Below are 12,706 nucleotides of genomic sequence, written 5' to 3'. Positions count from 1 at the left end.
TAACTTTTCTCGGTAGATTGTTTATAATCTGCTTGTTCGATGATGACACTGGGCGAGTTTACAAGCAGATTGTAAAATCGCCAACAAGCAGCTTGTAAAGTAGCTCAATGTTATTGAGGCTTATTGCACTATCTTCAAGCGGCGAAGGGCAGAGGTAGCCTGTGGAGCTTCAACATAAATAGTGCAAACTAAAGTTTGTCAGTCATACATATTTGTTTCTATTGAACTTGGAATACAATTTTTTACAGATGGTGTTGGTTAGTTTTAAAAAAATCATTAAGCCCTGCCTAAACGAAAGCGTAATAAATATAAAATATCTACAATTGTATATAATTTAATAGCGTTATTTTAGATATTCGACACCCACGGTGGCCGCGCGGCTTAAGCGTTGAAATATCACACCGTGGGTCTCAGGTTCGAATCCTGGGTCTGACAAGTACACATATTGTTTTTCAATTTGTGTGTGAGTCAGGGTATGGACCTAATAGGTTTAGCTAGTGGCTGACATCCATTTCTCGTAAAAAACAAAATCTGTTAATACAAACCTCTACTCTGTGGAGGCCCATATGATCCTATTAGGATCGGACATGGTCGGAAAAATTTTTTTTGATATTTAGGTTTTCGCAGGGTTTAATTGAATTTTATAAACTAACCAATACCTCATGTAAATTGTATCATAAGTTCAATAAAAACAAATACGTATGACTGACAAAGTTTAGTTTGTACTATTTACGTTGAATCTCAACAGCCTACCTCCACCCTTCGCCGCTGCTGTCTTGACAGATATGCACAGTAAAATCTCATTGATTTGTAAATGAAGGAAACAAAATTTTGAATTACGAATTACATAACAGTTTTTTGTAAAGAATTACCACATGGAAAAACGATAATTTATCCTAAATTGTGGTGAAAATAAATAAAAAGTATTTAAAACATTTTTATTAGCATTATTGGTAATAAAAATTCGAATTATGAGTGGATGTTACAGATCAATGAGTTTGTATTGTAGTTTTCTGTAACGTGTCATAAAACAATAATTTTAATACTACATACAATGCTTATAACTCGATAATCTAATGTTAACCTTGTTTTAAGATTTTTCCCAAAAATCCGTTGATTATTTTTTGTGATAAATTGTTAATAATATAGGAATGAGGGATATTGCATTAATAGAATATCAAAATAATGTGTATTTTATTTATATTATATACTAAGAGTGCCTGTAACTAATAAATAAGGGTACACATTTCAGATGTTTTTTTTTCACCGAGGAAACAATACACAATTTGGCACAATTCCAAATACTTGATTTTTGAATTTATATTAGCTGTCCGGCATGACCCCCACATTCTGAAGCGGGCCCCCCTACCTATCGCTAAGTTTAATGTAATGGTATACAGTGACACTTGCTATTAGAATGTAAAAAACAAAGGTTACTATACTTGGATATTTAAAGTTTTAAAATTTGATTTTTATTTTATAAAAATATATATTATCTACTAATTTGCTAATAATTTAATAAGTGCCAGTCCGCGATTGACAATAAATGCAATTTTCATTTGTTTTAAAATAATATATAGAAAAAAAGGATCAAAAAAATTTCCACATTGCAAAATAGTTTTACCCTGCTTAACCCATCTGCATTTATTATGTAAAAATTGTCAATAACTGTCCTATAATCAGATTCTACTCATTGTGATAATTCCTGGCAGGTGGCCCATTTTAAAATAAGTGCGTGACAAAACAATATTATTAAAAATCGAATTGGCACTCGCCGGGGTCGCGATGAAAGGGGATTACCTGTTTATTACCGTTATAATGAAATGTGATGGCTATGTTAATATAATAATTATGCACATATTTGAAAATGTGCCATTATTGGTTTGTTCCTTGTGATAGGTTTTAAAAATATATTGAATTGAGAAGGAGCTGAAGATTGAATGAATACAAGTGACTATGTTGTGTAAATCAACTCCGCAAATAAAATATGCGATTGTAAATTATACATAACTATTTTAAACATTCTGTAAATGGGGTTTTGTTCTCAAATGATCGATTATACATATATATATTATATATTCACTTGTAATGAAAAAGTATATTAAGTAAAATATTTTATTCAAAAAGTAAGTCATTAGAAAACAAAATCACAGATGTAATAATATCTTCCGGTTTGGTCTGGTGTATGGCTGAAACTCCTCCGGGGAAGGCACACGTGTCATATGGCTCCACGATATGCTCTGTTGTCTGAATCTCTAATACTCCCAAAGTGGGGATTCTTTCAAGCCCTGGAATGCCCACACCGAATTCGGTTCAGGCACATCCATTTTTGCGTGGAAGCCTAAAGCCAGGAAGCTCGTCCAGCAGATCCACAATTAGACGACCATTATTACTAATCCATGGAAAATATTGACATTTTGTGTTTAAAGTTTAAAGAAGTCAAACCGAAACATTACTATGAATATAATAAAATTTTATACACTCCATAATTAATTATGAAGTGGAATCAACGTTAGAAATACGTAGTGCTTATAAATATTCGGACAAAGCAATAAATTACATGTTTGAATTTAGTTTTACACATAAATATGTATGTATCTGTCAATAAGACAACTGCTCCGAAAAGATTTTTTAACGATACGTCATTTATACTCATTAAATCATCAGCCCTCAAATAACGATATATATTTTTTTACCGTTTCGATCTTAAGATTGGTGGAGGTTGTATTAACGGATTTTTGTTTTTACGAGAAGGATGTTAGTAATTTAATATACTTGGAAGTTGGTTAAAATTATAATTTAAATTCCACAAAGCTACCCACCCTTATTTTACATAATTTTCATATTTTTCCGCGAGTGCTACGTACCAGTGGCGAAGTGTGGAGGTAGGCTGTTAAGATTTGCCATAAACAGTGCACACAAAACTTTGTCAGTCATACTTATTTGTTTTTATTGAACTAGTGAGACAATTTAGATGTGGTATTTATTGGTTAGTTTATAAAATTTAATTAAACCTTGCCTAGAGCAAACCGTAATAGATATTTGATTAAAAATATTCTTCTGTCTATAAAATATCTAAAATTATGTAATTAAATCACAGAATTTTGGATATTTTATAGATAGAATAATCACATAATAACCAACACCATCTGTAAATTGTAGTCTTAGTTCGGCAAAAACAAATACGTATGACTAACAAAGTTTAATGTGCACTATTTATGGCGGATCTTAACAGCTTCGCCACTGCTAGGTACATACTTAAATGGAATATAATATTTATTCTTCAAATTTTTGCACGAGATAAATATTATTATTTTAAGGTTATGTATTAGTTTTGATCGTCCGGTATTTAGTTTTGTAGGTATTTATCGTTAACTGTTTCATCACATGTAGCAAATAAGAGATTTGGTTTAAATGATTTTTTTAAATATTTAGCGTAATTCTGAATCCCGGTGTATGATTTGATCATTGTAAATAATTATATTTTATGTATATTTATATTATACTCTGTTTGTTACCTTGTAATATTAGGACAATCATCAGTTGTTATGTTTGTAACAAGTTACTTCAATATGCTTCTATACTGTTTACTGATAGTATCTAATGTATGGTAAGTATTAATGGCCAGATGCTTAGTCATATGTATATTTATATAAGTGGCCTTAACCACCACTAACCTTAGGTCATTATAATAGTGAGTAGTGATACCACTAGTTTATTTGCTTGAACTCTATATATTTGATTATTTTGACAGCTGCCACTTGCGTTTCACAATTCAGCCACCGTTTAGTGCTGGTGCCACTTACGTACAAAAAATACGATACGGTGCTTAATGCACAGTAATACTTATTTAAATGAGAGGACTTCCACGTTAATCAGACGATATCCCGATAAGTGATAGTTATTTTCAAATGATTACGTTTTATCAACAGAAATCAAGTGAATATAGTTATGGACAAATCAAATTTAAAACCCGGCACCTGCCTCAAAAATCGTATGACGCACCATAACTACGCATGAATTTCATTATCGTCTTTGTTCTATACTAAAAAAAGCAATAAAAAATATGTCACAGCTCCAGTCGAGAACCCAAAGCCATTAAGATAATTTCGACACACTAAAAAACCGTAATAAATCAGTTATAATATCAGAAACACTCGAACAAACGAATGCTATCCAAATTTGAAAGAACTTACCGCAGTCGCCATTTTGTAGCAAATAGTTAGAGCTCTGCGCGGTGTGTAATATTTCGACACTTGTGCATACGTTCCCACGAATCGAGCATTACTAATTTTCAAGTGCATATCGATAAATCACATATTAATGTCTTCGGGTTGAGTCGTAAACAAATATAAAGGGGACCCTTTTAATATATTTAAACTACACAAACACTTCACTTATTGAATATTATTGATAAATTAACACGAACTCACATATTAAAAAAAAAAATAAATACAATAATAAACCTATTTTAAAATTCTTTAGATGTGTGATATATTTTAAAGCAAGGTGACAGACATAACGCAACATCACACGTTGGGCACATATAGCGAGAGTTTTGTTTTTTTCGGATTTTTTTTAGAATTCCCGCATACGAAACATCTTCTTCTAGGCTTATCGGTATTTTGTGTCGGTAAAATGTATTCTGGCAAATGTCCCGTTGCACTTTTGGGCAATAATCGTACGGGATTATCGCTAGTTGACGCTGTCGGCTTAGGCAGGGGTGCATTTGAAATTCTCACACAATATTTGTCCACTAGTTGTTTTATTACACAGAGTTGAAAATCGCCCAATGTTTTTTTGTCAGATTTAATAAATTTATATAAATAAAAAGCATTTAATAAATATAAGTCGATCATGTGGAATGCGACCTTTTTATACCACTTGATCGATTTTCTCATACACGACAAGTTGCTAAGCATCATGTCGGACTTATCTACCGTACCCATATTTTTGTTATAATCTATAACACATTTTGGTTTTTCAATGTTTTCGCCAGTTCTATAGTTCACTTTTCCCGTTGGTCCAAATGATGCATCGTGGAGGGTGGATAGCATGTGAACATCCCTCCTATCGTGCCATTTCAGAGCCAAAAGTGGACTATTGTACTTAGCCTCGGTATCTCCCTTTTTCAGTTTGCTGAACTCTGGCATATCTTTACGATTTTTACTCACTGTACCGCAAGCATTCGTTTTGTGAGAGTGAAGGTATTTAAAGAGCGCCGGACTCGAATACCAGTTATCACACCATAAGGTGTGACCTTTCCCGATATAGTCTTTCATTAGCGTTGTCACTACCGCACCGGAAATACCGAGATTTTCATTGTCTTGTATGTCAGTCCCTTCCCCACAATAAATTATAAAGTCAATAATATATCCTGTCATTACGTCACACATCACAAACATTTTTATTCCAAATCGATGTCTTTTGGTAGGAATGAATTGTTTAAAAATTAATCTACCCTTAAACACGATTATGCTCTCATCTATGCAAAGATTCTGATACGGTATCATCGTTTCCCTAAAAATTGTTCTTGTGTGTTCTAACAGTAATCTAATTTTAGCTAGTCTATCATTTGAGGCGGTCACACTAGGATCAGAAAAATGAAGCATTTGTAAAATAAGTTGGTATCGATTTCTAGCTATTATTTTCCCAAAAATGTCTGCATGCAGGTAAGGATCGGTACTCCAATGTTCCTCTATCGACGTGTGCTTATTTCGAGTCATCAGCATTGATACGGCAAAAAATGTATACAACTCCGGCACTGACGTGTCTGTCCAATTGTGTGACCGCGATTTCGGTCCGAGGTCTCCCGCACTGTACGAATGGTTAAAAAATGTATTCGTTTGGTTCACTATTTCCGACATTATATTTTTATTCAAAAAATGTTCAAAGAAAAGACATTCGGGAGAGGATTCGTCCAAGTCGTTCGATGTCACGCCAGATCGACAATCATTGAATTCGTGAACTATTGGAATATACGGACCAGTTCTCCATGACCGCAAAAATTCAATTGGCTCGTCAGAGTCCGTATCGTCAACATCATGATCAGTCTCATGTTGTTCCAATTCCTCTTCCGACATGTCATAATCTGAGTCCAATTCCTCATTAGTACGCACATTTTCTTCCTCCATATTTACGCACTATAAAACTATGAAATGTTTTTAAAATGTTTAACTACAGTATTAAGAAACGCCAAATCACAGAAACCATTAAACTCACACACCATAGTTATTGATAGTATTAATTTTCACATTCACTAAAATGGGACACGGTAGACAGTACAAAAAGTATTTTAAAAATCGCGATAAAATAAAATCATACGTTCAATAGTTAATCATGCCAGTTTTAATGTGATAAGTACACCAGACAGCAAAAAAAGTATTTATCAACGATTGCGGTAAATATTCAACTTGTATGCGATAAATACAATCCCGCGCAATGGCCCGCTCGGTTGAAAGTCTGTTGTATACTGCGCAGTCGCGGCGCGCAGTTCAAACTGATTTCTGTCGACCGGCAAAACTTGGCCGTACGAATTGGTTCGAAACTTTGGTGATTATTTTATATTTAGAACCAATGCTTTTAAAATATGTCATAGGTGGCAGGAGAAGGACAAATCAGGCCAAATTTACGTGAAAAAATCAGTCCCGTATGATAAATATGGACGCGGTGGCATCGATTTATACACATGCGCATTGCGAATTTGGCCGATTTGTACAAGGTGTGTGACATCGGCGCCGGCCGGGTTAACTAATAACTTCCATGCATTTGCGGGAATTGGAATGTTTGATAATTTTGTAGATTTCTCGGTTAATCGATGGAAAGATTTGTGAATAATAAAAAAAAACTTTATCGGCAATGCATGCATTTATTCAATTAATCATTGAAATTGAAAAATTATATTATGCATTTTTCATTCGTGTACCATTGTTTGTCGATTAAAAAATATTTTAATAATTCACGGAAAATTGTAATTTTAAAAATTAACGATTTTGATTGATGTTATGGTGTTATTAATTGTTTCGATAAAATGTCGTGTATGCATTACAATTAGAGAGTTTTAGATAACGTCGACATTCTGTCCATCAGGCCTTAAGCATTCGACCCTTAATTAGGTTAATTTAATGGCGACATCTCTGCATCTGACCCTTAATCTTGTTCTATGTATTATTATTCTAAAGAATTGTGTAGTTAAATAAATCTCTGTTCTATATTTCAAACAACTATACAATGTTATGAAGGAATCTTATCTTCCGTCTCAGTTTTTGTGTTCATGGCCTAATATTGTTGAGACTAAAAGTTTACTGCCCTCTCACTCTTGAATACTCTCAAATTAATGAAAATTAAGTCCTAATAGAAATAGAAACATGTATCGTATTTAATTTATTCAGTAAACAGTATTTTAGTAGGTACATCATCCTTCTATCTTGTAAACGTCATGAATCCAAATCCGATAAATCTGTCAATAGAAGTTGGAAATTCAAACAATTAAAACAAAGAACAAACTCTATTCAAAATGACGATGATTCCCCGTATTTAGGAGTTTGTGAATTTTTCCATTGTATGGGCATGATTTAGAAGGTTTTAGTTGATTGATTTTTTAAATTACTTAACATGTTATGGTGGAAGAATATTTGACAATACTATTCAATAAAAACAGATCTTTGACCGAAATTAGATTTCAGTTTTTCATGATAGAATGTTGAAATAATCAAAAATAAATCAGCTTATGATTTTGGTGTATATTTCCTTAATTTTATTAGGCCTACATCTGAAGCAAATGTTTGCTGGCAATAATGTTAAAAACAATGTTTTATAAATAGATTTTGATTCATTATATCTGTATATAATATGTTTGCAAAGGCCTTCATTCACCAGTGGTTTGAACAAGGCTCCTATTGGGAATATAATGTATTTTGTAAAAATATTATCAAATTACGTTAACGTTTACAGCGCGTCAATAAATTTAATTAAAAGCCTAGAGCACATTTTACTGCCGTCCTCTACAATTAGAAGAATATGTCCCTGTTGTTTATTTAGTGTTTACTAACTTCAACCAACAGCGGTCGGTCTACAACATTATCATCAGGGATTACAAAATTAATGGGAACTGGTTAGCTCTACCGGTTGCGGTAGCAGTTTTGAATCAGGGTTGACTTTATTACTTTAGGCCAGGGGTTGGCAAACTCGTGAACCAAAAGAGCCAAATATGAGTGGCACAACGGTTAAAAAAGATTTCGAGAGCCATACGTTTATTTTTATAAATATGATTTATTTAAATGAATTAATTACATTTTATAATTGTTTATTTATTAAGTGAAGAAGATTTCCCGAATAAAACTAACGTAAATACTTAATATTATAATGTTTTTATTGTTGACATTATAAATATATTTTTTACAGAATATAAATTACATACAATTTTTACGCATTCCTTAAAACTAATGTGAACAATTACCTTCCTTGCATTTCTTTGGAGAGTGTGTATGTTTGGTATGTAACTTATAGTTTTTAATTTCAGGCGCGACTCTAAAAAATTCTCATCGGTTATTTGGCTTCTCTAAATGCTATTTATATTGTTCATATTTGAAAATGATTGTTCACATACTTACATATTATTATGTAGACTCGAATATGAATTCGGAAAGCTATTCCATAATCTGTATTAAAAATCGTAGTATCTACTTTATGTAGATCTTTTAGAGCGCCCCATTTGTGTTGTGAAATTAAATTGCATTTTTCTCTCTCCGAATTCTCAATTTTGGTGGCAAAATCCACAAACTTTGAGCTCCATAACTATTTGCTTGTTAAATCCACCGATAAAATTGTATTTCAAAAGTGCTCGTATCAATATTAAATGGAGAACTTTGTCGACTTTTTCAATGGGCGGATTTAAAACAACAACAATCATATTTTTTTGCATCAACCATCACGGAGGAAAAATTAGGCTCGCGATAATGTCATTATATAATATAATAAGTGTACAAATCAATGAAAAAAAATAAAAATTGTGAATTTTGCAAAAGTTTTTGTAAAAATTGGGAATTTGGCAAAGAGCCACACGCCAATACCCAAAGAGCCACATGCGGCTCGCAAGCCGCGGTTTGCCGACCCCTGCTTTAGGCCATAAAACCAAGAGATACAAAGAGTGCTGTCATCAAATATTGAATGCGTGTTATTCTTACATGACAAACTTCAATGCATATTATGACACAAATAGAAAATGACATATTTTTCCACACTCGAGATCCGTATCCTGACATACCACATGCGATGGGGTAAACCGGTTCCCATTAATTTTGTGTTCTCTGGTTATCAGGTAAGTTTTGCGAATATTAACTTGGTGGTATTTCGTTGCTTTGGTGGTGAACTGACGTATTCCACGTATTTTCAAAATTAATCATTTTAAAAATTGTTACGATGGGGTCATCATTTGAATACTTGTATTAATTAAGGCGCTAAGTACCAAGAAAATAAAAACTGACATTTTCATAGAAAAATGTTCTACATACCAACGCCAATAACGTCAACTATGATCTAAGTGCCTCAAGCAAGTCAAGAAAATACAGCAAAATACTTAAATCTGGCGACGTTGTAAGTCCGTTGGCGTGTTTTATTTATAATGGTGTAATACCACTGCAGTGGTCAACGGCATTCAATATAAAATGGCTGACGACAGTGTGTTGACACTCACGAGTTCTTAATTCTTACAATTATGGAAGCTGCCGAGGTTGTTAAACCACATTTTTCAAAAGGTCTGCTTTATGCAATTTTACTGCAATGACTCAGTATTTTGTAACCGCAGGCAATACTTTTTGGTACTTAGCGCCTTAATTAATATACGTATTAATTTATAGACAATGTTTTGATATTTAATTGTTGTAAAATATTGTAATTTATTGAAATTATTGTATAAAAATATGTGTTTAGAAGAAATATTTTTTTTAAACTGTTTATCTCCGAAATTTACGAATATCAAATAGTCAGTTCACCACCGTGGCGTCGATTTATAAATTATGATAGCTTTATGCCTAAAATATGTTGTAACGGCAATATGTATCATTTTATGTAATATATATTTTTTAAATATATTTAATTTGTATGTTTGTGTATATTTATATGAAATCTTTACATATTATTTGAAGATAATATTGTTTTATTTAAGGAGTCAAAATGAACCCAAAGCATAGAATTCGTGTAAATAACATTATTATTAAAATTGCTATCGAACCGATGACTTTTATTTTATTTTTACTACCCTAATCTTCGATGCATTATTATTTTATATTTTGACACGAGAGGGAACATGCTTGTGCGGAAAAAAATTAACTCCTCATGTTGTTTCTAATAAAGACATTGAAGAATTGTGTCAGTATAACACAATACGCATTTTAATTAAAACCGCATGTGAATTTCTGTCTCAACTGATTTTCGAATAATATGATAGATAAGTAACCGAACCAAAAGCGTCATTTTATTTAAATCAGTCTATTCAATGCTGCCAACAGCTTACAGTTACCAATTCAAAACTATATAACACGAAATAGTCTCCATTCCCTCTTCTGAGGCCAAACTGTTTGGATAATCTTGAATGATTTCATAAAGTTAGTGTCTTTTAACATCCTGCAAAATTCAACATACTATTTTGTAGCCAAATAGTTTGATTTTACAATAATAACAAGGCAATTTAATAAAACAATAAGTACCTAGGTAAAAATAAAAATATTATTTATTTAAATTATACAATAGCACATTCAATCTTATATACAAATACATTGTTTATGTATAAATTACACTATAATAATTACACAATATCAATGGGTGGCCAGAAAACTGCTACTTCATCGTGAGCTGACTCCGGTAACCACTTTTGGTAGGCTTCTAGTAAATCTGGAATACAAGAAGATTATTGTTTAAAGAATGTATATTATGTAGACGTCAGCCAATAGCAATAAATGATTAACTGGATAGAAGGGGCCTAAGTAAAATTGGGGCGTTCTGCTAAGGCAATGTTGTCTTTAGATACCTATATACCATAGATACCGCATTGGAGAACTAATTGCTCGCAACACTAGCTCCAAGGCCGTGCCTCAAGTTATAGTTGTCAGTCTCTAGTGGTCGATGTGTACTATACTATACGCAATGTTTTTGTTAATTAAAACGTTTCAATATGTTTTTCTACTACTTACGCCCATTTTCAACATAGCTCCTCGATTAAACTTTATACTACGGAGGGTGTTACGCCATTTTGGCGAAAACTACTTATTTATGAGGTTAGTGTTTAGTAAAAGAAGAAATAGAAGAAACATCCCAAAAATCCATCAGCAAGAGCATTAAGCTACATACAACTATTTTTTTAGTTGGGTAAGTTATCAAAAAACATAATATGACAAAATTAAGAACATTCTTATTTTAAATAATCTTGAGTTTAAATGAAATTGCAAGTTATCACTTGTTTAAAGTGCCCTTTTGGCTTAGCAAATATTGACTGAAAGAAATTAGCAAACGACAGTTGAAGCAATATTTTATAATGAAACCTTTTATGACAATATATCAATAGACAAGTGGAAATAAAAAATCTTTTGATTCGTATATTGAGTATCTTTTCGACTCATAGCAAAATTATCATTCTGTCCTGTCTGTCTTAGAATCAGATATTGAATGTTTTAACCCTTTCGCTGCGAGCCATTTTCGCGGGAATTTATTTTCAGTCAACTGATCTGTTAAAACGGTCACTACAGCTAAAACAGATCGATTCCAAAATTAAAAAATAGATTACTAGATGAACTATATATCAGTTATTCCAAATGCACCAAGAAATAAACTATATTCGTTTCATTCTCACTAAAATAAATCGAAGAAAGTGAAGACGCTAAAAATTATCCAAGCTTTGACCGCGCGTTCAAAATGGCGGCCGTCCAGTCTTCACATACATGGTTTCTACACATACTACCGAGCAATTCGACGCGTTTGTATTTGTTATACACAGGGCTGTGTTGAATACATGCTGCCGTGTAGTTGGTTACGGTCTATGACAGATATATTACTAAATCACTTGTGGAATAATCAGTGGGTTATCGCTTATCGCATTTAGTAAGTCGTAAACTCAAATTTTATTACCGTTTCAAATTCTGAACCTATATTTATTTTCGTCACCATAAAATAATGTTGTCATCCACTTATTCATTAGGATGTTTTGGAGAATAAAACACTAAAAATAATTACCGCACTGCTAAAATACTATTATAATATAATTTATGAGGCGCCATCGGCTTTTTAATTGTACAAAGGGCCTGTCGAATAATCGCCAGGCATGTGAACAGAGCTAACACAGTTTCGTGGCACATAAAAAATATAAATTATTACCCATTATAATAATGTAAATATCAAACATGGAACAATGAACAAAGCCAAACAACTGGAGAGCTGTGCATCGATAAAATATTTTCCAGCATTATTTCTTCGATAATATTATGTGGTAGTGACATTTTGGCGGGTGAAATAATTATTTCACATATCGCACCGTGAGTGTAAAACCAACGTATGTGCAAATTACATAGTTTGGAGATATAAGGGTTTGAAGTTTTCATTTGGTCAGGATAAATAGAGTTTCTAAAATAAAACGATAATATTTGGTGTATGTATACATTATGACATGTTCTTTTATTAATTTTATTTTTTTTCATATAAATCCATCAAGATTACA

General features: G+C 32.4%; 1 protein-coding gene across 1 annotated transcript in view; it reads right to left on the bottom strand.

Moving 5' to 3' along the window:
* Positions 1-10,707: 10,707 nt before the first annotated feature.
* kz (putative ATP-dependent RNA helicase kurz) overlaps positions 10,708-12,706 on the bottom strand; it is a 31,601-nt gene continuing 29,602 nt past the window's right edge. Inside the window, exon 17 of the mRNA XM_085950258.1 lies at positions 10,708-10,890. Coding sequence (XP_085806384.1) covers positions 10,805-10,890 — 86 coding nt within the window. The 3' untranslated portion in view covers positions 10,708-10,804. The remainder of the gene's footprint in view (positions 10,891-12,706) is intronic.

This window comes from Rhyacophila brunnea, unplaced genomic scaffold (assembly GCF_057557595.1).
Source record: "Rhyacophila brunnea isolate RB1 unplaced genomic scaffold, BYU_Rbru_1.0 scaffold_23, whole genome shotgun sequence".
NCBI classification, from domain to species: Eukaryota; Metazoa; Arthropoda; class Insecta; order Trichoptera; family Rhyacophilidae; genus Rhyacophila; species Rhyacophila brunnea.
The sequence above is the reverse complement of the archived record's forward strand: the minus strand, read 5'-3'. Positions and strand labels throughout refer to the sequence as shown.